General features: G+C 39.9%; 1 protein-coding gene across 1 annotated transcript in view; it reads left to right on the top strand.

Moving 5' to 3' along the window:
- LOC104828599 (aminopeptidase Q) overlaps positions 1-23,448 on the top strand; it is a 36,452-nt gene extending 13,004 nt beyond the window's left edge. Inside the window, exons 7-20 of the mRNA XM_010562361.1 lie at positions 1,979-2,122; positions 2,440-2,505; positions 2,641-2,706; positions 3,777-3,946; positions 5,364-5,440; positions 8,414-8,553; positions 10,058-10,113; positions 11,181-11,334; positions 12,253-12,347; positions 13,073-13,180; positions 18,059-18,229; positions 20,356-20,496; positions 21,743-21,818; positions 23,302-23,448. Coding sequence (XP_010560663.1) covers positions 1,979-2,122; positions 2,440-2,505; positions 2,641-2,706; positions 3,777-3,946; positions 5,364-5,440; positions 8,414-8,553; positions 10,058-10,113; positions 11,181-11,334; positions 12,253-12,347; positions 13,073-13,180; positions 18,059-18,229; positions 20,356-20,496; positions 21,743-21,818; positions 23,302-23,448 — 1,611 coding nt within the window. The remainder of the gene's footprint in view (positions 1-1,978; positions 2,123-2,439; positions 2,506-2,640; positions 2,707-3,776; positions 3,947-5,363; positions 5,441-8,413; positions 8,554-10,057; positions 10,114-11,180; positions 11,335-12,252; positions 12,348-13,072; positions 13,181-18,058; positions 18,230-20,355; positions 20,497-21,742; positions 21,819-23,301) is intronic.
- The last annotated feature ends 1,946 nt before the right edge of the window (positions 23,449-25,394 follow it).

Here is a 25,394-nt window from a genome sequence, read left to right as displayed (position 1 = left end):
ATCATTAATGAAGATGTTGAATGGGACTGGACCCAACATTTGCCCCTGGGGTACAGTGCTAGTTATGGGCCTCCAACTAGACTTTGTGCCACTGATCACCACCCAATTACAAATTGAACCATGAAAATTAAATTTACTGGCTGTTTACAAGGAGAAAAACGGTCAACAAATTTGATCCCATTAATTGGAAACCTGTTTTTTTATCCTTAAGAAGCAGAAGTACTCAAAGTGGCCTGCAATGTTTTAAAAATTTAGGGTTTTTTCTTTGCCTTTGTAATTATGTCATTTTCCATCTCATCGTGGGACAGATACTCAGCTGGGGGAAATTGAATCATCATTTGACAAAAAGAGAACTTCACTGATTGACACCAAAGGACCCATTTCCTCTCCATATTTCTCACCAGATTACAGCAGAAATGCTGCACTGTTAAACCTTACTACCCTCAGTAGCTTAGTTTTTAGGTTATTGCTCAGGGTTGCAGCAGGAGAAACAGAGAATTTAGGAGAAAATGCTGCCATATTAGTGACATACAGATATAAATGAGATACAGGTTTTCACTTTCCAGTATTTGTTCATTTGCTGTTTAATATAGTTGACTTACTTTTCCCTGAGGATTTGTGGTGGGTTGACCCTGGCTGGACACCAGGTGCCCACAAAAGCTGCTCTATCACTCCCCCACTGAGCTGGACAGGGGGAGAGAAAATATAACAAAGGGCTCGTGGGTCGAGATAAGGACAGGGAGAGATCACTCGACCAATTACCGTCACGGACAAAACAGACTCAACTTGGGGAAAATTAACTTAATTTATTGCCAATCAACCAGAGCAGGGTAATGAGAAATAAAACCAAATCTCAAAACACCTTTCCTCCACCCCTCCCTTCTTCCTGGGCACAACTTCACTCCCAGATTCTCTACCCCCCCCCCCCAGTGGTGCAGGGGAACGGGGAATGGGGGTTACGGTCAGTTCATCACACGTTGTCTCTGCCGCTTCATCCTCTTCAGGGGCAGAACTCCTCACACTCTTCCCCTGCTCCGGCGTGGGGTCCCTCCCATGGGAGACAGTCCTCCACGAACTTCTCCAACGTGGGTCCCTTCCATGGCATGCAGTCCTTCAGGAGCACACTGCTCCAGCATGGGTCCCCCATGGGGTCACAAGTCCTGCCAGAAAACCTGCTCCAGCGTGGGCTCCTCTCTCCACAGGTCCGCAGGTCCTGCCAGGAGCCTGCTGCAGTGCGGGCTCCCACGGGGTCACAACCTCCTTCGGGCACCCACCTGCTCTGGTGTGGTGTCCTCCCCGGGCTGCAGGTGGAGATCTGCTCCACCATGGACCTCCCTGGGCTGCAGGGGGACAGCCTGCCTCACCATGGTCTTCCTCATGGGCTGCAGGGGAATCTCTGCTCCAGTGCCTGGAGCACCTCCTCCCCCTCCTTCTGCACTGACCTGGGGGTCTGCAGGGCTGTTTCTCTTACATGTTCTCACTCCTCTCTTCAGCTGCAGTTGCTGTTCCACAGCATTTTTTATTTTGCTTCTGAAATCTGTTATCCCAGAGGAACTACCACTATCGCTGATGGGCTTGGCCTCGGCCAGCGGTGGGTCTGATCTGGAGCCGGCTGGCATTGGCTCTGTCACACACAGGGGAAGCTTCCAGCAGCTTCTCACAGAAGCCACCCCTGTAACCCCCCCTGCTACCAAAACCTTGCCACACAAACACAATACAGGATTACACTGTAATTGTCTTTGCCAAGCCCAAGCTCACAGTCTTCTCAGATGTCAAATTTTCACTGACTGCTAATGTTGCTTTTGGAAAGTGTTAGGATTGGGTATACAGTCCCTTTTACTTCATGGGAAAGTTAGGGAGGGGGGAAATGGATCGTTCATTGTTTATTGACAGACTATTTCTGTTAGTGCTAATCCCATAATCTACATTCTGTCCTGAGAATCTGTTCAGCTCACCTAGATTTGTCTTCTTCTTGCAGGATAAAATCTTTTATGATCGTGTTGTACAACCTGTCTTAAGGGAAGACAATGAAATAGGAGTTCGATCACTGTCAGAGAGTGAAGACAAGATCAAAGGATCATTTTCTTTAATGTCTCTGTTTGACAGCATCACGTACAACAAGGTTAGAAAATACAAAATTCTTCCTCTTTCTTGTATATTCTAAACTAATGGTACAAAGTAGTTTTGAGAGGAACTGTTGAATTACAATGCTTTTTGTACGTTGATTTGTCATTCAAAGTCTGTTTCTGCTGCACACACAAGTTTATTGTATGTTGCAGATCCATTTGGCTATGAAAGAAATGGTGAAAACATTTTTAACTCCTGTGAAATATGAAATGTAGGAGTAGCCTAACTTCTCTGGAATGTAGTTTGAAAAAATACTGCAATAATAATTGCAATAATAATTCATGTTTTCTCACAGCTTTTTTTGTACTCCAGGGGGCTTCTATTACCTGGATGCTTTCTGGTTTCCTGACTCAGAAGTTGTTTATCAGAGCACTTACTGTAAGTTTGAAAAACTAATACCATCATCTTGACTTACAAACTTGAAAATTACAATTGTACAAATTGCTGTTTGCCTTGCTGATGTTTTTCATCGAACCCTCATGAATTCTGATGCTTGTGTTTGTTTCCCTACAGTTGTATCTGAAAGAATTTTCCTTCTCAAATGCTAACCAGGATGATCTCTGGACCCACATACAGATGGTACTAATTTTATCTCTACTATTCTTGGTCTGGTGTTTGGCACAGTCCAAATTTAGGGGGTATACTATTTGTGGAAGACTGCACTGGAATTTGGCTATCCCTGGTGCAGTCTTTCTCTTCCATAGAATTTGCTTTGCTGGCTCTTTTGGCTATTGTCTTCACAAGTGTTTATTTGGTTGCTTTACTGCACCTGAGATCAGTGGAGCTAAGTACAAGGAGTAGAGAGATGAGATGGGAAATGAGAGCCAGGTGGAGTTTTGGGTTTCATGGAGATTGCCTAAGCCTACATGAAATTGCATAGCCTATTCCTCTGGAGCTTCTTAAGTTTCGCCAGATCAAAGTGTGTGATGCTCTGGGCTTGATGATTAAAGATGCTGATATGTCACAGATCCAGCAATGTCTATATGCAGGGCAGTAGCTCAGCATTTTAACCTTTGCTGGTTTTGGCAGAAATCTGAATAAGAAAACAGGTGCTAATAACAGGTTTATTTTTTAAAATTCCACTTTCCTGTTCCTCTGAAGAAGGCTTCCATTGTGTTGCAGACTCAGTCTTAGGTTAAGAACAGAGTGCCACTATTTCAGATATGCAAGGCAGCCACGTCTTTTAAGCCAACAAAGAGTGTACCTATTCACAATAGTTGGGACTCTAGCTTCATATCTTTTTCAATTTGTCTTTACTATTCAGTTTGTTCATTACATAGTCACTTAAAAATCTTTGTGTTCCGGCAGCTTTATTTGAATGAAATTAGCAAATTAAGTTTGTCATAGCCATACAGGGGTGTAAGTATATTAACACTAAAAAGAGAAAGGCTAGCAGTCAGGTTATAAGAATGAGAAACGTCATCTCAGTATTTCATAATTCCTAAAAAGGCTTATGCTGTCTTTATTATAACATCAATAATGTCCTTGGGACTTTGTTACTTCTTTTTTTTTCATGAATCCAAAAATAGCAAAGTGCTAAGCAGTTATATTTCCTCTAATATGTTAGAATAACCCCCACAGTGTTGCTGAAGCAGTATCAGTAAGTACCTGTCTATCATAAATATTTCTAATTCCTGTTTCTCTTGCAGGTCATAGATGCACAGGATAAAGTTCAGTTGCCAGCATCTGTAAAACAAATAATGGATTCCTGGACATGCCAAAATGGGTTTCCAGTTTTAACATTAAATCTAACCACTGGCACAATCAGTCAGGAACAATTTCTTAATAAAAAGAATGAAAAGAGTACTGATTCTTACAAGTATGTTTAGCTTGTGTTTTTATTGTATGTTTATTCCCTATTTTTTGCAGGAAACTCTTCAGTTAGGACATTATGTTTTGACCGTCAGATTTTTTAACTTTATGTTTTTTCTTGTCACAAGCTGTCAAGTAAAATCTGTATGAGACCGGAGTTTGCAATTGTTCTGCAAGCGGCTTGTTTTCCCCAAAGGTTGCTTTCCTCTGGAGTAGTGACTTTTCCAGCCACATAATGACTTTTTAAGGACAGCCACAGGCCATGAATAGGTTGCAGGGTAGGAGTTTCGCCTGGCATTTTCTTCTTTCCTCATCCCTCAGTTGTATGGACTGGGGACCTGGATGAACCATGCTGTAGCTTCTTTCCAGTGCACATATCCTCAGCTTCTTCTGCTTGGCAAGGATAAAGGGGTTGGTTGCATTTAAGTACTTATATAAATGACCCCTTTCTCAGAAAGTGCTGAGTACCTGACATGCAGCTCTAACCTGTCAGTGAACACTGCTGAGTGCCTGGTGCTTCTGAAATCTGTGCTGCTTATTTAGATGCCTAAAAATAGTGACAGAAGGAGCTGCCTTTGGTCACCCACTTTGGAAACTCATGACTAGAGTTTGAACTTTCATGAAATTCAGCAGCTGTCATGAGCATTGGGATGCATGGACAGGGCCCATGAGATGGGTTCTCATGTGGGGAAGAAGCATAAAGGAGAGCAAAACCCAAAGCAGTTTCTCCCTGGCTGCTGTTGCTGGTCATACAAACAGCCAAAAGAAATGTTGATGAGAACCACAAACTTTCTTTTGGTCCCAAGCTCCTGGAATTGCAGAGCGTTGGTCCATTCAGCACTTTTGGTTAGCTCAGGTAAGGAGTTCCGTTACAAATGTTACTTTACTGTAGTTAGCAAGAGGCAATACCATGTGAATGTAAGAAAATCCACAACATGTGTTACAGAATTTTTCAGGGTTTTGAAGCTCTCATCTGTTTTTGCCAGGAGTTTTACATTCCTTCAGAAAGGAAATTGTAGTTGTCAGAATTACAGTTGCAGTGCTTGCCTGGGGCCCTCCTGAAAAGGAGCTTTATGTTCTCTAGAAATAGGGTGAAGTGTAATAAGTGAGGAGAATAAAATTATTGCCTGAAGAAGGAAAGCCAGAGCACAGACATACAGCGGTATTCAAATACCTAGCATCGAACAATATACTAGACGTGAGTGCCTATTTAAAGCCATGCTAAAACTCACTTATCTTTAATGAACCTAAGTGCTGATCCAGCATAAGTATCACTGTCTGAGGAAGTTTTGTGCATCAGGGAAGAGAGAAGGTAGATGGAGATTCTTGTAAGAAGGGATTCATCTGCAATCTAGTTGAGCATCAGCTGAGAGGGGTTTTTTTAAGCATAAGAATTAATGATATTATCTCTTCTTTTTATCAAGTAACACATGGATTATTCCTATTTCTTGGATGAGAAACGGATCATCACAACCCTTAATGTGGCTAGATAAAAGCAGCAGTAAGTAATGTATTTGTTCACACATGCTAAAACCAAGCTGACAAAACCACACCTAATTCTTCTATAAACAGAGGACATATTTGAATTGAATAGGGAGATAAAACTTTATTACAGAAATACCTATGTTCATCTGTTGTGCTAATTTTGTGTTACAATAGCAACAGATTTTCAAATAGATTAATATTGGTTTTTTCTATGTTGCATCAAACTTTAGTGTATGTTTTTAATAATGCAATGGAACACGAGTAGAGATTTCCACAATAATTTTGATTTTGTCATTTTGTACACAAATCCAAACTCTTAGCTCTTCATGCTTCTGTATTATTCTTACCCCAGCAGATCCCATTGATGTTAATGACAGCTTTTGAGTATAGGTAGGATCTCAGCTGTGATATATCAGCAAATGATCAGCTCGAATAGTAGATACAAGACTGAAAAAATTAAAACCATCTGTGTGAAGTGACCTAACATTGTCACACATGGATATCTATAAAAACAGGAAATTAATATTTTCAACACCATTTAGTTTAATTTGTTTATGCAAATTATATGCAAAACCCTCTCTTATCAAAAGAGTAGGATTTTTAAAAGTTTTAAAGGTTTACGGTAGAAAAGTGGGTTTATGGGCATCTCCAATCAAATACAAAATTCAGTTCTTCCTCATCTCAGTGTTTTCCAATAAACAGCTATAATTTTTTGAGAAAGAAAAAATACAATTACTAGAGTGGAGTAATAATTTTTCTTTGGCAAGTCAGCCCTGAACTCCACCAGGTTTTGAATCAGTTACAAGGAAATGCAGAGACTGATATGTTTGTGGAATGCTTAAAGCAAAACTACAATATGCTGTGTGCATATTGCAGCTCTCCACCCTCTGTTTGCAGTGGTTTGAAGCTATTTTCCGTCTTTTTCAGGCAATAAGATAGCTTGAGTGATGATTTCACAGTATATGGACAATAAGCAAACAGTGGATGTTTATTCCTCTGAATGTTTTAAAGTTAAATAAAGCAGTGATTGCTAAGGTGAAAATTTAGAAAATTTGCGGAAAAGAATTGTTAGGCAGCACTTGCTTGGAAGAATTGGGTCATGTGCTAAGCTTGTGTTATTGAAGTGACACCAATTCTGTTTCCTCACCCATTGTGTGACTTAAGAGCTACAGAAGTTATTAAAAAAACCCATCATGTTGCATCTGCCTGAAGGGACTATGATGAAGTAGAAATTCAGTCTTTAAAACACATTCCACTTCTATTTGAAAGCCATGTATCAAACATACCAGAGACTACTCAGTCAAGGAATTTGCATTCACATTTTAAGATTAAAAAGATAATACTTTTCTTTTTGACTTTTTCATACATAAATAAACCAAATGGTTTCTTACAATACTAGAATTGTTAAGGGTAATTTTAAATTCAGTTACCATTTTGTTCCTGTGAGATTGAAATGGCTTCTGGTGGAGAACTGTTATGTTATCATTCAGAGCTCTTCATCAGAATGGTTTTGATAAATGAAAATGAGGGATTTGGTACAAAGTACAGTTTTAACTTGAATTTTTGATTAGTTGTTGCAGTGGCGTAACAATACATAAAGAGGAGACATCTCAAAAGTGATTTTGCTTATGTGTGTTTTTGCTGCAAGGAGCTCTGCAGGAGCTGATTTATCTTACTTCTAAGCAGGTTAAATTAAACTCCAAGCTCCAAGCTGGGCTGCTACCGGCAGCCAAGTATGTTCATTCAGTGCTGCACTGTACAGTGTTAAAAGCCTGTCCTGTTGTTTTAGGGCTCTGCAGACAACGCCTGCATACTTAGCTTCTGCCCATGTAATTGTGTTGGTCACTGCCCCTGAGTGAGATGTCTGCACAGCAAAAGAAAGACACACTAGGAGGATAGTGTTGTTATGGTAGAACATGTTTTGCTGGGGAGTGGAGGAGCATAGTTTTGCTATTTTAGCCGGATCTAAAAGTGCTCTTAATGATTAGCAGAGCATTGAACCAATATGCCATTATAGAGGAAGTACTGCTAGTGCCATATTCTAGTCACCCATGCTGTTTTTAAATGGTTAAGCCAGCATCTGTCTTGTGCCACTTCTCCGTCTCATTTAACTTGTGAAGATGACTGAGAATGAATCCTGGAGTACTTGCTCTATCAAAACACATTGAAGTCTCAGTCTTCTGTTCACAGTAAAGCAGTGCTGGGTCTGGACTACTTGCCAGTGTTGATTTATTGTCTTAAGAGAGTTTGCCTTCTTAAATTGGGATGATTGTAACCAGTTAAAGCAGCATTTGAATCCTCTTCCGATGAGGCAGCTTAGAGCCTTCAGGGCTGCACCGGCTCCTTCAGAGGTACTGTAGACTATCAGGAGCAAGTAATCAGACAAGCACACATGAAGTAGGTAGTAGTGAGATGAAATGGGACTGCAGAAGGAGGCCTTCAGTGAGTGATGTAACTCAAAAGGACTATGGGACTATTATTTAAAATAAATGTTTTTGATTACTTGTCTCTTGCATAAGCTTAACTGTTTTGCTTTCCTTGATCTCCACTTATGTGAATACTGGTAGGTGGTCGGTTCTTCCTTAAGGTACTGAGCGTTGTGTTTTGGAGCAGCACTGGCAGCAGCAGGCATGCTGGGGGTGCATGCCCTGCAGCAGGCATGTGAGGCCATTGCTCCTCCTCCAGACTGTTTATTCTTGCGTAACCTTTCTGAACTCTATGAGCTAAAGGGTAGGAGCAGAGTGGGTCTTCTGCATCCCCTTTGTCATCTCAAGGTGCTCAGTACCTGAGGGGTCAGTTGCTTGATGAAGTTCTTCTGCTGTGTAGAGCAGAGTTCACAAATGCACTGAGCTTTTGGGGGATTCTCTTTGAGGCCAACCTCAAAATTGCATCTCAGGTCTCAGAGGAGCACCAAGTCCAATGTTTATAAATGCAAGAGAATTTAGCAGTGCACAGAAATAAAGTGATACATTTTAATGTCACTTTACAGAAGTGTTTCCTGAAATGCAAGTATCAGAGTCAGAATATGACTGGATCCTGCTCAATGTAAATTTAAGTGGATACTACAGAGTGAACTATGATCAATTAAACTTAAAAAGATTAGCACGCTTGCTTGAAAATGATCCAAAGGTAAGATCATATTTTTTTTCTCAAGCTTATAAACAGAGTCTTTCCATCTATTTCTTCTTGCAGTTCTTACCAGTAATCATAGTGATGAAAACCTGAAATAAGGAGAAACTCACATATCACCTAAGAAGAAATGATCCACTGTTGCATCACTAAAGCTACTGGCAGCCTTCCATAGTGGAAGAGGAACAGGCCAAAATAGTTTCACCATAAGCATGAAAATGACATGAGATGGCATTCTGTCTTCAAAGTTGTCTTAACAGCTTGTGGTTCTTCCAATCTCTTAAATTTGGCTCAAAGGGTTATCGGTATGGATGTGTGACGGAGCTTTATCTGCTGTTAGGTAACCATGGAGAAGGAAAGCTGGGAGAAAGCTTTTTACTTCCACATTTCCTCAAACCACAATATTTCTGCCAGTGAAATTTAAAAAAAAAAATCATCTGACTTGGGTTTTTTGGTTGGTCTTGGGGTTTTTTTTGGTGGACATTTTTCTTAGAAGAGAAGATCCAATCAGTTCTACTTGGGCTCTTTCAGTCCTCTATAGACACTATAACTCGGAGTAGATTTCATCCCACCTCTGACTTGCCACAGCTTGGGCTGAAGGTGAAAGTGGCACAGAACAGCCTATACCTGTCTGTGGCTGTATATGTGGTTGCATAGTATTTAATGTTGCCTAACCCTAGAAGCTCTAGTAGTAATGTCAGCTCATTCATTTTGGTAACAACGGTGAGAAAGCTTAAGATTTCAGCATAATAGTAATCAGTGCAGCCAGGCGACTTCTCCAGGTCTGGATGCGAGGCCGAACAGAGCGTGCAGTGTGGTCAAAACCTTTCTACGGCACACTGGCTTCCTTTCTTCTAGGCTTTTTTCTTTCACAGCGTTTCTAAGTCAGCAGGAAATTAGGTGTGTGCTGACTTGGGGCTGTTTTTTGGCACCGGTTGGTGGGAAGGTTTGCTCAAGCAGCGGCTGAGCTGAAGGGGTGGAGTTGAGGAGGGACCAGCAGTCCTCGTGAGAGCAGGAGCTGTAGGCAGGGGTTCACCTACGGCTCTGCCTCAGTCATTTAATTCATGATAGAGCCAGACACTCTGCTCTGGACTAATTTGAGTACATATTCTGAACTGAAGCCTCGAAAGGAAAAAATGTACTGAAACTATATAACTAGGATATTTTTAGGATATGTAGTGTTTCTGTATTTAAATTTTCATTACAGCATGCAAGTAAGAGGGGTCTTGAAATTCCATGCTTAATGTACTGTAGCTGTACCTTTATATATATAAATATATTATGTAACTGTATATTTATATATTTATATATATATAAACATCCCTAAAAGCACGTATGTTATTTTAGCTTAAAATGCAGGATCCATTTTATGATGTTTTGTAGAAGATTTCAGCTTAGAAAAAGTGTTACGGACTTGTCTTATCCTTCCGAAACATAGTAAAGATTTTTTAAACTCTTAATGACATGTTTAGATCTATTAACACCACATGAATGCTTTCTGCAGGCTATTCCCGCTATCAGCAGGTTCCAGCTGATAGATGATGTTTTTGCATTGACACAGTAAGTATGTTTTGAATATGTCATAGAAAACGATTAAACTACATGACTGCATTCAACATTGCTACTTCTGCTTTGTTCATTCCTACCCATATGTGCACCAGAAAAACAACAGCTGTTTTGACAAAATGGTGAGGGAGTTAAGTATTTAATCCATTCTTCCATCAGTGGTCAGTGATTTCTTTCAAAATTGTGTTTAACTTTTGTTCCAGCTCTTAGGAAATATTTTAAATAACGGGACTGCCATGAGTTTTTTAGGGACAAACCTACATTTGTTGTAACAGAAAAAAGATTCTGAATGAACAGTCTGAACTTCCCTTAATTTATTCTGGGCTATTTCAGCCTTGCTGTCCTGCATCACTCTTAATACCTCTTTCATTTCCCTTGCTGATGGATGACTCAGTTGTTTGTGTCTGTGGTGCTAGAGAGATCACCAGTACTGTAGTGAGCTGAAGAAGCAATAAATACGTCTGTGCCTCAAACGTACCAGAGACCCCAAAAGCATCAGACACCTATGATGTGGGAGCTCAGGGAGGAGGTGGCCAAAGCATACTGCCCCCCCTCAGAGCTTGTGGAGGTAGCTCTGAGACCAGGAATTAAAAATTCCCATTCCTCCTCTCATAAAAATGTCCTTTCTCATAAGAGAGCTCAAAACTACTATTTAATAAGGAATGTAACTGTGGAGTATAGAACTGTGCTCCTATGTAAGTACACTAGAAATGTTTTTGTTCTGGAGGAGAGGGGCTTGAATTGGAATTTTATTGGGAAGAAATTAATTCTGTGCTAATTCCACACTAAGGCACAGAAATGCCATGCTGAAGTTGTTAAATATAACATTTGTCCTGTTAGTTTGATAGTAGCACTGTGCTCTGTAATAAATGTTTTGAGAGTTCAGCTCTTAAAAGCACCATTTTTTTATATTTATTTTATTTTTCCAATGTCTTTTCTAGATCACTTTCCATGCAGTATCTTGATGTTTTATTGTCAGTTTCTTAAATAAACAGATACTTGTGGTAGGTAATTAATGTGAATAGGTATGTTCAAGTATGAGGTTTTTTATTTTCAAATAGGTTTGGATACATTCAGATTGAAACTGCGCTTGAACTAACAAAGTACCTTGCCAGAGAAGATGAACTCTTCGTATGGAATGTGGTCTTGTTAAACCTAGTACCTGAGAATTTGGAAAGTACTCTGAAGAACTATGAAGTATATCCACTTTTAAAGGTACCACCTTTTTTGTTAGTTAGCAAAGATACTAGGCCATTTAAATAAATCAGACTAAAATGAATGCTTTCTAAATTCTCAAGAATGTCATGATGACTATGATGGGTGATAGTTCTTGTCATTCCCTTTGCATGATTTTGTCAATTTTTTTTTAAAAAGGAGGAGGTACTTATTTGTATATATTAGTCAATGATAAATATCATTGAATCTTGAGCCATTCTTATTTTAAAGCAGAAATATATTCACATTCTTTATATTAAGCTTGATCCTAGGTTTTTGTAAAACTGAGGATCTGGAAAATACAGCTATCAGTCAGTAGTAAATAGTCAGTAGTAAGTAATGGGACTAACACTACTATGTATAAAGGGCATATGGTATGTATGTGCTCTGTGGTTTGTACTGACTTCCAGTTCATCTTCATGGAGAGAAAGAAGGAATTGGGTTTGGATACTAAATGAGATGATTCTCTCCCATATTTGAGCTACCTGAGATGATACTGTCTTATTTATTTCCTTGACTTCTACTTGAAGAAAATTTCACTTTTGTTTGAAGTACAATTCCACAATAGTAGTTCTCTTAAGTTGTAAAAATAAAGGTATGTTTGAAGTATGTGAGAAAAATGAAGTCTTTTCTGTTGAGAAATTCTTTTTCTGTCTTTTTTCTCTGAGAATGAGAATTTATTTTCTTTCATAATGAGTTCAAAGGTCCTGGTGATGTGAAATGGTAACTTCCCTGTTTGAATGGATGTACAGGTGTATTGAATTTTAGACCCAACTTATATACTTTATTTTAATGTGCTGTGTTGTCCAGAAATTAATAGTGGCAAATATTTAGGATAAATCTGAGTAAAGATAAATACAGTAAAATAAAAAACTTGTGTCTAAATTAAAGTAATTTTTCTTTCCCTTCTTTTAAAAGAAATACCTTTTAAAGAGAATGTTGCCAATATACCATTATTATGCAGGTTTTATTCGTCAAAATGTTGATGCTTTGGAAGATGACTATTTTGCTCAGTAAGTATTCTGGTTTTCTCAAAAGTTTGTTCTGATGTGATTGGATCTGATACACTGCAGTTTGCCTCTGTAAATTTAAATACAAGATACCAGAAGAATGCTCTAATTAATTTGAATGTAACTCAATTTTTATTTTTACTGTCCTATAAGTGTGTGTTACTTATGATGACACCTCCAATGAAACTGCAGTATCAGGAGAGTTTGTGATATTTTCAGTCTATTTGGTGAGCATAAAAGATGATAGTTTAATGATCTGAGTGGTAGGTTTTGTTTAGTGAAGAGCAGGCTCAACAGGCTGCTGCTAGTTGGGGAAGAACTCACAGGAATGAATTTCAGATATGATTTGTATGTCAATCACTAGAACATTAAAATAGTTCATTTTGCAGGGCCACTGCAGCCACAGTTTTGAATGTCAGAGTGATTTGGACTAGATGCAACTAGTCTTTTAAAACTACCAAGAGGGATACAAACCACACAAAAAACTAAGACAAATTGTAGTACATGGGTAGCTTCACTAATATTCCATGAAAATTGATGTCAGGAACCCATTATTGGTAGTTTAATTTTTTTTTTTTTTTTTTTTAATTAAACCTCAACTGTTTCTAGTAGAAGTTCTCCTGGGTTAGCAGCATCATGTGCTGAAACTGTGCTGGTCAAACACAGTTCAAGTACTCCAAATGTGGAATATGTGTCTTTTATTCTTGCTGTTTTGGCTTCCCTTCAAGAGTGTATTTGGAAAAACTTTTTGCAACAGCATGCTGGCTGGGCCTCCAAGACTGTTTGAACCTGTCATCTGAACTGTATGCTAAGTGGATGGACAACCCTGAGTACAAGTAAGAATGATAATGTGCTCTTAAAGGTGTGCATGCATAAGTGAGGTAGAAAGTTAAAGGGGTTTTATATGGGGGAGGCAGAATGAGAAATGCTTCCGTACACTGCTCTTCTTCCTCGACAGAATGACAGAATTTAAGCCTAACTGTGCCCCCCCCACCTCTTTCCCAAATCCCAACTTTATGATGATTTCATAATTACTGCTTTTTACATAGACTTTACAGGCTGGAGGATGCAAATTTTTGCCATGAAGATCAAAATCTGTTTAGCCACATAACAGGTGAACCTCAGATTAGGGCTAATATCCTTTATTGTCCAGTCCTGTTACTGCAGTCCAGCTTTAGGGTTACCATGTACACCAACTCAGTTTCTAAACTTCTCTTAGCAATACTGAGTGAAATGATGTTTGTATAATACAGGCATCTGCCCATGGTGAGCCCATCAAATTGCCTTGCATGTTCTGTATTCACATAAAGAGGTGCTGGCAACAGCTGTCAGTTCTTATGCTGATATTGGAGCCAGGTGGTCAGGTTTCTGGTCTGTGAGGATGGAGCCTGGGCTCTACCAGGATCAGACTTTCTGTATTTGAGTATTGCATTGTTAAAGAAACTTTATAATGTATTGAAATTCTTATTCTCTTTTCCTCCCTCTTTCTTCTGATGTTTTTCTGTGCAATAGTCAAATAGTATTGGCACCGGTGAGTGAATATTTGAAGTTCATTATTATTTTTATTTGTTGTAGTTGTGATAAATACTTTGTTGTTACTTGTATAGCTGTTGATACATGTAGTTAGCTAAGTAAACTGAACTTGTACTTTTATGTTTGTGTTTTTTTAAATAGCTTGTAGTGATCATCCTCATAAAAATGAAATTGTGCTTTGCAGTTAAACTGAAAAATTTAAGTAGCCTAAATATATTGTTATGTTCCAGACAGAATATTCTTACTATCCCACACTAAAAGCAAAAATGCTATGCTGAATTCTCAGGCTGTTTTCAAAATAGTCACCTATCTTCCCCTATTAATAATAATTGGAATATTTTTTTTTCCTTGTGGAATACTACATACCTTATCTCAGTTGAAGAGCTGAAAAGTCTGTGAAATATATTAGCTGATTGGGTTTTGAATTAGATGGAGAAGATTAATTTTGCTGTCCTTCCTGGCACTGAGATAAGTTCAAAGGGACTTTAGAGCCTCACACTTCTATAAGTGTGGGAAAAAATACAACTATGAATTTTATTAAGTGAAAAAAGTGAAAAAAATGATCATGTCTTAAGGAAAAAACCCCAGGAGTGTGGTGGGTTGACCCTGGCTGGACACCAGGTGCCCACAAAAGCTGCTCTATCACTCCCCCACTGAGCTGGACAGGGGAGAGAAAATATAACAAAGGGCTCGTGGGTCGAGATAAGGACAGGGAGAGATCACTCGACCAATTACCGTCACAGACAAAACAGACTTGGGGAAAATTAACTTAATTTATTGCCAATCAACCAGAGCAGGGTAATGAGAAATAAAACCAAATCTCAAAACACCTTTCCTCCACCCCTCCTTTCTTCCTGGGCACAACTTCACTCCCAGATTCTCTACCCCCCCCCCCCAGTGGTGCAGGGGAACGGGGAATGGGGGTTACGGTCAGTTCATCACACGTTGTCTCTGCCGCTTCATCCTCTTCAGGGGCAGAACTCCTCACACTCTTCCCCTGCTCCGGCGTGGGGTCCCTCCCATGGGAGACAGTCCTCCACGAACTTCTCCAACGTGGGTCCCTTCCATGGCATGCAGTCCTTCAGGAGCACACTGCTCCAGCATGGGTCCCCCATGGGGTCACAAGTCCTGCCAGAAAACCTGCTCCGTGGGCTCCTCTCTCCACAGATCTGCAGGTCCTGCCAGGAGCCTGCTCCAGCGTGGGCTTCCCACGGGGTCACAGCCTCCTTTGGGAACCCACCTGCTCTGGCGTGGTGTCCTCCCCGGGCTGCAGGTGGAGATCTGCTCCACCATGGACCTCCCTGGGCTGCAGGGGGACAGCCTGCCTCACCATGGTCTTCCCCACGGGCTGCAGGGGAATCTCTGCTCCAGTGCCTGGAGCATCTCCTCCCTCTCCTTCTGCACTGACCTGGGGGTCTGCAGGGCTGTTTCTCTTATATGTTCTCACTCTTCGGCTGCAGTTGCTGTTCCGCAGCATTTTTTATTTTGCTTCTGAAATCTGTTATCCCAGAGGAAATTTTCCTGATGGGCTTGGCCTCGGCCAGCGGTGGGTCTGATCTGGAGCCGTCTGGCATTGGCTCTGTCGGACATGGGGAAGCTTCCAGCAGCTTCTCACAGAAGCCACCCCTGTAACCCCCCCTGCTACCAAAACCTTGCCACACAAACACAATACAAGGAGGTAGGACACTTCTTAGGTTTCAAATGAGAGATCACAATTCCTGTTCAGTTAAAGAGGCTTTTCATATGCTGGATAGAAAATGAAAAGGGCACAATAAACTTTTGACTCATATTTCACAGGCAGTTTCCTTTAGATGCTCTTACATTCTCCATTCTGAGAGCAAAATTCATAACAGCACACTATAGCTGTTCTGCCACAGGTAGAACCCAGTAGGATTCTCATATCTTTGGAAGGAAGTAATGCTTTTCCCTTTCAGATAAAGTGATCAACTTTCAGCTGAACATTTCCAAACAGTTCCTGGCAGAACTTAACTGGACTTGATATGGTGCATTTTTATCTGTTCTGTGGAGATAATGAACTAAGAGCCGTGATCCCCAGCCAGTTACTCAGTTTTACTGGTTTTTGCTTTAGGAGTGAAGTGGAGCTAGCTAAATTAATGTATTCTCTGTGCTGCTATACTGGCTTGTCTAGGAGATGTCTAGGAAATTAGTCTAGAGGGAGGGACAATGTTGCTGTACATTTTAGTTATTTACTAAAGGTAACCACATACTGCTGTTTTTCTCAAAAGTTAAGAAATCACTATGTCACTTCTGCATTGGCTTCAGGAAAACAATGTAAAATAATCCACCCTTCTTCCCAGCAGCTTTTTGCATCCTCCCCAAGATCCAGAAACAAGAGAATCCTGGCAGGCCAGTAATATCAAACCACACAATCACTCCCGGAAAAAATATCAAGATTAATAAGCCCCACTCCTCATCTAACATAACCTCAAGCTTCAAAGTCCCTCTGGAACACAGTGGACTTCCTCTGTGACCTGAACAACCTAAACCGCTTCAGGGCCACTGTAGATGTCAGCAGCCAGTAGACTGTTGTTGTCCCATAGTAGGCTGCCTGTACAGCCCACCTTGAATGCTGAACATCAGAGCTGCCGCCAAATGATACACAGAGCTGTCTATTTGCTCTTCAACCCACAACTTTACACGCAGTAACCAACATTTTCTTGAAACTATTGGAACAGCTGCAGTAGCAAAATAAATAGCTGTATTTTAGGCAAAGCAGCTTTACTCTGCTGGACTGTACCATGGCCTCTTTCTGCAATCTTATGGAATGATTATTAAACAAATCACTAAACTCTGTAACTCAAATAAGATCTCTCGTAAAAGGATTCCTTGCAGGACTGTTCTTTGCCTTGACATAACCACTCAGTCTCAGTAAGCATCATTCTTGGTGGCAAACCCCTTATGTTCCAGCACATATCCAGCTAAATGAATCCAAACTTTTTTTTGCAGTAAATATAAAACGTATCCACGCTTTCTGTTATTATGCTGGTGAAATCCCCAACAGGACTATCAAAATCACTGCATCTTGCACTTGTTAACAAGTGGTGTCTGTCATGCAAAACACCTGACTCTCTCCCTCATTCCCACTAGTCTTTCTTAGTTTCCAGAGTTTATAAATTACTTGTCTCTACCTTTTGCTTTGAGGATTGCTGTCATATAGCCCTCCTTCTGACGAATATTGTTTCTCATTCTGCTGGTATCATCCCCATTTTCTCTAGGATGGTCTACTGAAACTCACAGGAGTTCTTTGCAAATTACATTTAAATTTGAATTTGCTGCTTCCAGTTTTGGGCCTGAAGAATGGCTTTTGTGACCAGAAACTTGTCTGTTTTTCCAATTCTATCTCCTGATCTAATGGAAGATAGTTTTTACACCTCTACTTACAATCTTGGTCTTATGTAATGCTAAGCAGATTAACAGCATGCCATAGGGAAGTTAAACATTTCATTTGTAGCAATGGGACCCATTCTCCTACATAGAATTAGTCCAAAATACCATTAATTTAAACTGTTTTCAGAGAGCTTGCATAGTATAATACATTGCTATCACTGGAAAGCATTGACAATGTCTTAATGTCAGGGACACATCATTGCCACAGGAGAAATTTTCTATTCAGCCTTTGCACATGAAGTGAAGTATTACACTAATAATGTTTGCATTTAGTTTCTGTTATGAAATTCATCACCATGTTGTGGACTCTCCCCTGGGGTGGGAGTAACAGGAGGCTGCCTGCTGCATGGAGAAATGTCCCTTCTGTTTCCATTTGTGCTGCACATGGCTCTTCCTACTGGATGCAATCACTGAAGAAACTTTGAAAGGGCTTGTCTGGGATGATGCTTATATGCAGCCATACACTCTTTAATGGTGTGATCTATGTCCTAGGCTCAGTTGTGAAAGAGTGGCAGTGACACTGTATGTACACAAGATAGCTTGATCCAATTGTTCTAAAAAAATGTTTTTGGTTTGCCTTTAAACTGCATGCTTTTTAAATGTTTAAATCATGAATAAAGCAATCAAATTTCCTAGCTTGATTTAGATTGCTATTTTATATTTCCTTTCTTGTGCATCTTTTAACTCTAAACAAACATTTGTTTTCAGTTATGTGTTAACTGCTGGTTTTAACTTTACAATACAGTGCCTTTTAATCATATTTTGCTTTGCAGAATCCCCTTTTTAATTAGAAGAACAGTCTGCTGCTATGGTGTTGCAGTGGGAAGTGATAAAGAATGGAATTTTGCATGGGAAATGTATAACCATACTGACTCCACAAAGGAGGATAAAGACATCCTGCTCTCTGCCATGAGCTGTGCTAAAGAGTCATGGTTACTTTACAGGTGACCTTGATCAAAGTATATGTTTGTGTATATAGAAGTAAATCATAAGAACACAAATACTGTACTGTGCAAACCTGATGGAGGTTTCCCTGCCCCAGAAGCATATGTCTTACAGACCACTGGAAGAATCTCAAGAGTTTTCTTATGGAGAAAGTATGATAAACAGGGCAAACACAAATGATCCTTCTGCTGGTATAACATCCCAGATGCTGGTAATCACTGAGAAAGGGATTTCCTGAGCTGGTAACTAGTGTGTCATGTCTAACACTGGGCCTGTCTTCTGTCAATGTATTTAGTGACCTTTTTGAACTAAAAGTATACCTTCAGGCTTTATAGCAGACTATGGCAACCCATCCCGTAGTATAATTGCATGTTGTATGAAAACATGCTTCCTTTTGGTTTGTTTTAAACCTATTTTGTGTTGTTTTTTTAACTTGGAATCCATTGTCTGCCCTTACTCTCTGGTAAGAAATGGTAATTATTATAATTTGCTTTGACATTTTTCCCTGCTATTTATGATTTTATATCATTTTCCCATACTCCTTCTCCCTGCTTATTTTGTTTCCAAACTAAAGTGTCATAGTCTATTTAGCCTCTGTGTGGAAGCCAAATCACCCAGGTTAAGGGCAAAAATGAAAATAGACTCACTAGCAAGCTGTTCACCATTTAAAGTGCAGGCTTACACTGGAAAGTAATTTTTTAAATTTCCAACTTCATAGAATCATAGAATAATAGAATATCCTGAGTTGGAAGGGATCAACAAGATCATCAAGTCTAACTCCTGACTCCTTATGGGGCAACCTAAAAGTTAAGCCATATATCAAAAGTGTTGTCCAAACACTTCCTGAACACAGTTTGGAATACTTTATTTATTATCTTGCACTGACATCTGTATAAACTCTTTTCACTACATCAGTAAAAAGATAGCTGAATTCTCGAATCTGTCATGTCCACATTACCTAAAGAATTCGTCCAAGGACAGAAATTTGCCAGTGATGGCCTAAAGAATGATCATCCAAGAATTGGCATAAATTCAATGGGTCTAAAGCTCTGAAAGTAGCAGAGATGTTTCTCCTGCCAGCCACCTGCTCTTGTGATGGCGGTCATTTGAGAAGACAGAACAAATATGCCTAAGAAGAAGGCAAGATGGATTGCAAGGAGATGTCCAATTAGCTATGCTGATACTCCACCTAACCTATGGTCCTTTATTGACTTTTTCATTCGCTCAGGCTAGCACTGGTCCTGGACAAACTCAGGGAGTGGTGATGACCTCCTTCCTCCCTGTGCCTTAGTAGTTGATAAGCCAATCTATTTTTCTAAATGACACCCTGAAAGTCTTTTGGGGTGAGGAATGTTAAGCTGGGCTTTTCCTGGCCCTCAGTATGTTTTGTCCATGCTGTCAAGCATGGTGGTGGCATGCAAATGGGCAAAACCCAGCTCACCTACTCTACCCATAAAGCAGCTGCCTGCAAGACCGTATGAGAAGATAACTCTTTAACAGTGCTCCTTGAAGGTAGAAGCATGCAAGGTGACACACTGAGGCAGCAAAGAGAATAGCTACTTACTTTTTCAAGATATTCAGGCACTCACTGCCACTGACATCATTGACAGGCAGTTCCTTAAGTACTTCTGAAATCATGCCTTAATCCCCATGAAAGCATCCAAGACCCCTTGTTATTGGGTCTTGTTATAGGGAACCCTATAAACAGGTCCCTTTTGCATAGAGTGTCTTGCTGCTAGCTTACTCTCTAGGCTTCATCTGTGTCACACCAAAGTGGCAAGTTTTCCTCCAGAAACTGAGGAGCAGTTTGGCCTTCCACAGGGTTGGCTGGTAGAAGTGGTTGGCTTTCTGTAACACAGATAAGAAAAGCACGTATATCCATCTGATGTGCTACACCCTCACTTTACTGAGAAGTAGAGAGTTGATGTGCAAGAACAGGGGATTTCACCAATGTAAAGACAAAACCCAAGCTGAATACACAGCTCAGAGTGACACCAACTTTGGTATAACCTTCCACACTCTGGTATTTGTTGAGACAGGAATTTTCCTGAACTGCATGATATTTCCAGACTGTCACTGTTAAGCAGCAAGTGATAGGTACAATTATTACCTTCTTTTCTAACAGATACCTGCAATATGGACTCAGCGATACATTATTTCCCTCCAATTGTACTTCAGTCATAATCTTATATGTGGTAACTAAGGATATTGGGCACCGTATAGCCTGGGAATTTGTTACAGAAAATTGGCCACTTTTAAGTGAAAGGTATGCTAAGCAACAGCTTTGGGTTCCCTTTACTTCTGTGGCCCTTTGGCTTCTTCCTCCATCTTTATGTTTGAGCTGTAAAATCCAGGTGCAGATTTTCCTTCCAGAGATGGCTTTTTTGTAATGATTGATGGAATTCCTTAAGTATGCAGAGCAGGGTTTTCAGAGGATTTGACTCTGATCAGGGCTTAATGTCAAAGAAGAGCTTGTGTCAGACACAGAATGCTCTAAAAATTGGTCTGTTCATGACTATTTCAGTGCTTTTAGAGTGTTAAATTTCCTGGAAAATCTGACTCTAGAAATGGGTTTATCTACTAGCATTTCACAAATGTGGGTGTAAAATGCTGGAGTAAGATTGTAACCTCATTTCCAAAGAGAGTATGGAGAGATGGGGGATTGGAGCATACAGGTTATGAGCACTGCAAGGACCAACTACAGTATTATTCCCTGACTTAAGCCCTAACCCATCTCCAGCCTACCTGCACTGATGCAGGTAAACTGTAGGTGAGCTTGGCCTACCTTTCTCGAGCAAAGCAAATATTCTGATGTTTGTTCGAAGACTCCCTCTCTCCTTGGTGGTAATGGTGAAAAGCAGCATGTGTGTGACAGAGTACATTCCTGCTGCTCTTGGTGTCAGAGGAGTCCATTGGGAGCCATTAGTGGCAGCATAACCAGAACCAGCCATCTGGGAGCATTCAAATGTGTATCTTTATTGTTAATGCCTGAAAGGGCAAGTTGTAGCAGATTTGTGTCACACCAACTTATTCCCTTACAAAACTCTTCTGTGTTCCATACTGATGAGAAATTTTCTGGGAAACTTATCCATTATTTTCAAACTAAAAGACTAGTGTGGGCGTTAATTTATATGCCATCCTCAAGATACTAACAGAAACACGAAGTTGTTAGAATCATTATTGGTTAGCCTTTCTAGCGCGGTTTGGCTGTAAGGGCTCACAAAGATTATCCATTTTAAGCAAAGAATTCACGTTACCAAAGTAGAAATACCTGATCTTGCTGGGAAATGAAAATGAAGGGGAATTAGTGTTTCATCCTGCTCAAATGTCTAAATTGAATGTTAATGATATTTCTTTAAAAGGGGAAAAAGAGTACAGAGTTGTAAACTTCAGCTTAGCTGGTATTTCCAACATGGTAAATAATAACTAAGTAGTGGGAGTATTTTCAAATGAGATAAAATGTAATGTATTGCTAATATGCTGTTTGAAGGACCTTTATCTCAATTTTACAGGTATGGGAAGGAATTATTACATGATGTCTTAAAAGTCATGGGAAGATATGTCAATACAGATGTACAAATCCAAGAGGTAAATCAGAGAAGCAGTTAGTTTTAACTTTATTGCCAGTTTGTAAATACAGCTTTTTAAATCCCTCATTTTTTAAAGAAATGATAGACTGTATTATATAATGTTGCTGTGCTGAGACATTGAGAAAAATTATACTTCCTCATCTGAGAAATAAACATATGAACACGCACCCACAACCCTGCAGTCTGTGTGTGCAGTTGGTTGTTGAGCATGGCATGAAAGTGGGCTTTTGTGCAGGGATGGACATTGTTCTGCTCTGTGTGGTTGCAGTGTAGGAGGTTGCCTGCCCCTGTGCTGATCATATGGCCTAGATGTGTGACACAGTTCATTCCTTTTGACTGTGTGGCAGCCCAGATGAACCCCTGAACAATACTTTCTAATTGGGCTGCTGTACATCTGGTAAAAGGGGATGGATTTTGGGAAACCTGCTGAAGGGTGGAAATCTTTGGGAGGTGGCTGTAGGCTGTCTTATTTTATTCCCCACAATAATCCACATTAGTGCCTGTGAGTAATAAATATCACTGCTGATTTCATACTCTTACCTTGTTCTTTCACCTTCAGTCCAAATCTCCCCAGATTCATTCCCAAAATACTATTTTCTTCTCTCAACAGCTCAGCTTTTGTGCTGTCTGCATGTGATCCCCATTTCTGTGCCAGCCCCAAACTGCTAGTATCTGTCATTACAAGAAAATATCTGCTTCCCTTTTTTGCTCTTGATTGATGCATGCATACAGAGAGTAACTGAGAAGGGATGCTTAATGAGGAGAGCAATACAGAGAGTTAGCTCCTAAAGTCAAAGAAACCTCCCTTCAATGTTCATGAACTATAAGTTTTTCACCTTCGGTCTTTAGGGGCAAGTTAACTTCCCAGGATGGCAAAAGCAACAGCCCGGTGCCAGCCTTTAAATTAACCTTCATGTTTGGAACTGGGTCCCAATAAATATTATCAAAGCTGTCTCATTTTCCCCTTTAAAATCTGTCTGTAGAGATCACCTTTGCCATAATGTCTCCAGGAAATGTACTAAAACTTGGGCTGCTGGCATGTTAGGTTGCTGGCTGTCATGCTGACATCTATCTAATTTCTCTTATTGTTTGTTTCCTGCTCCCCCCATATATTTCTTTGCTATTCTTCAGTCCTCTCGTCTTCTGCTCATTAGACTGATGGGAAAGATTTATTGTTCTGTGACTGTAGAACAGGCAGCACAAGAGGATTCTGCTACCCAACTAGTCCTAGACACTGTGTGGTACCACCAGTACTAGTGAAGTCGGCTGCATTTGAAAGGATTTTTAGAGGGACAGCAAAAGGGCACATTCCTGATGTGCAAGGAGCTTTCCCACTTTAGTGTAAATCAGTAAGCTTGTGCCATCCTCTCTTTAGTCTCTGCTGTCTCCCCCTTTTCTGTCTAAAGCATCTGTCAGGTACACAGTTGCTTGCTGCAAGTGAAGTTATGTGAACTAAGCTCATGTGTTTATTATGTCTTCAGTTGCAGGTTTTTTATAATGCTACACTGGAAGAGGATGAGAGAGTGGCTACTACTTTACTACTGGAGTTTACAAAATTTGAAAATATGGAAAGGAGAGAACTGCTAATCAAAGTTGCCAGCTGGTTACAGAAAAATGTAGATGATTGACTTGGAAAACAATTTCCAGTATATTTTAGAGTGTGATTCACTAGCATTTTGGTATTCATTTTAAGATGTAATTAAAAAAGCACATTTTTATGAGTCCCGTGGTTGTCTTCCCACCAGGAAGTCAGGCTAAAATCATTCACAAAGAAAAGAAATATTCAGCAAAGGAAACGAGATATAGATTTTCATATTATATTTCTGTAAATTAATTTCCTACTGGATGAGTTGTTAGTAGGGATGTGTTGCTAATAATAACCTAACATATAGATACAGTCCTAAATCCTTTGTTTTTTCTGAGTATCAGAATGAAAGGTGTGGTACAAGTTTGTGGAAAAAACACACAAGGAAGCTGCAAAAGTTTTATATTCTATTTTGCTCATGATTTTTATTGTCACCTTGGGCAAATCATTTAATCTGTCTCTCTCCACTTCTATGTTTGTAAATTGTGAAGAGGACAGTAATTTAGAACACTGCTATGAAACTTAAACTTGAGAATTACTTCAGAGCTGTAGGAGGGGAAGGACTAAAGAGACCTCCAATTTTCCTTGTAATAAATGAATACCTTGTCATTCAAACTTTATTTTTCCTTAGCAGGTCTGTACTTAATGTGTCTACATTCATATTGGTGTTTGATTAGGAATGTGCTTTTGAGGACACCCTCCCAGTTGTCTCCATTTAGCATGCTTCAACTCCCAGGACAGTCTTGGAGTGTGTGAACTGGATTCTTTTTGGATGAAATTTATCTAGGAGATGATGAGCTCCTGGTGTGCAACTGACAGACACCACCATCTGATGGTCCTTTTGTCCACGGCACTAGAATGCAACTAGTCTAAACTAACCCCTCTGGAACATCACCAAGTGTTTCCATTCTTACTGGACTGAGCTGCTCACTGATGTAAACATAGGGTTAATCATCTTGCTTACGCAGTATTATTTTGAGGTGACAGACAGACAGAATTCAGTCCATTAGTATTAGCCAACCATACTAGCTTGTGTTTGAAGAAGTATGGGATCCTCAGTCCATGCAATTTGTTTATTTGTGGGGTAACAGTATTATGACAAAATTACTGTACTGGTGCTCAGGTTAATGTAGAAAACAATGTTATGTGGGAATGCAGGAAACCCAAGAAGCTAGAGCACTGCACTATGAAGAGAAAAGGAATAAAACCCCAGACTTGTTAATACAAAGAATTTTTCACTGGCACCCTCTAAATACATTTAAGGAAAACACTGTCATGTTGGCTGCAATGTATCTTCTCTGCGCGCCACGGCTGAAAAGAAAACCTGTAGCTATTTTGAGACTACCTGAGGACCCCTTTAGTGTACAAGAATTACCAACTGGTACAACCAGGTTTGTGCTGGAGTCATTTGACCTCTAGCATGTGATCCAGTTAAGGGTAATGCCAAAGAAAATTGTGTGCATTCTTGACAAATCTTCATCAAGCTGATTCAGAAAGCAAAGGAAGTCATCAAGTCTGTGAAGAGTTAGAAGGGTTTTGCTTCAGCATTTCCTGTGATTCCCACTAGTTAATCACTAGCTCTGCATACCTCATCGTATGGGCTAAGCAAAGCTCAAGAAAGTAATTGTTGCAGGATTTATGGACTAAACTTCCCGTAACAATGTTTTACCCCTAAACCCAGTAGGTCCAAACCATTTCCTTCCAAACATGAGTAACCACTCTTCCTTTCTAACCACTCTTCCTTATTATTCTTTTGTTATCTTTTTCTTCTTTGCACTGAACAAAACTCTTAATTAGAAATGCCAATATGTAAACAATTACTAAAACAATTTTAAATAAGAATTATTTTCAAATAATGGCTCCTGGCTAATGTATGCCTCTTGGCTGACATTCTACATTGCAGAATAGGAGCACAGTTTTCATGGCAGAGTCAAATAGTGAAGATGATTGCTAGGCAAGCTGCCTGAGTAGGAGCAAATCTGAATTGCT

Source organism: Haliaeetus leucocephalus, unplaced genomic scaffold (assembly GCF_000737465.1).
Source record: "Haliaeetus leucocephalus isolate CR32 unplaced genomic scaffold, Haliaeetus_leucocephalus-4.0 Scaffold158, whole genome shotgun sequence".
Lineage (NCBI taxonomy): Eukaryota > Metazoa > Chordata > Aves > Accipitriformes > Accipitridae > Haliaeetus > Haliaeetus leucocephalus.
This window is presented reverse-complemented; position numbering and strand designations above follow the sequence as displayed.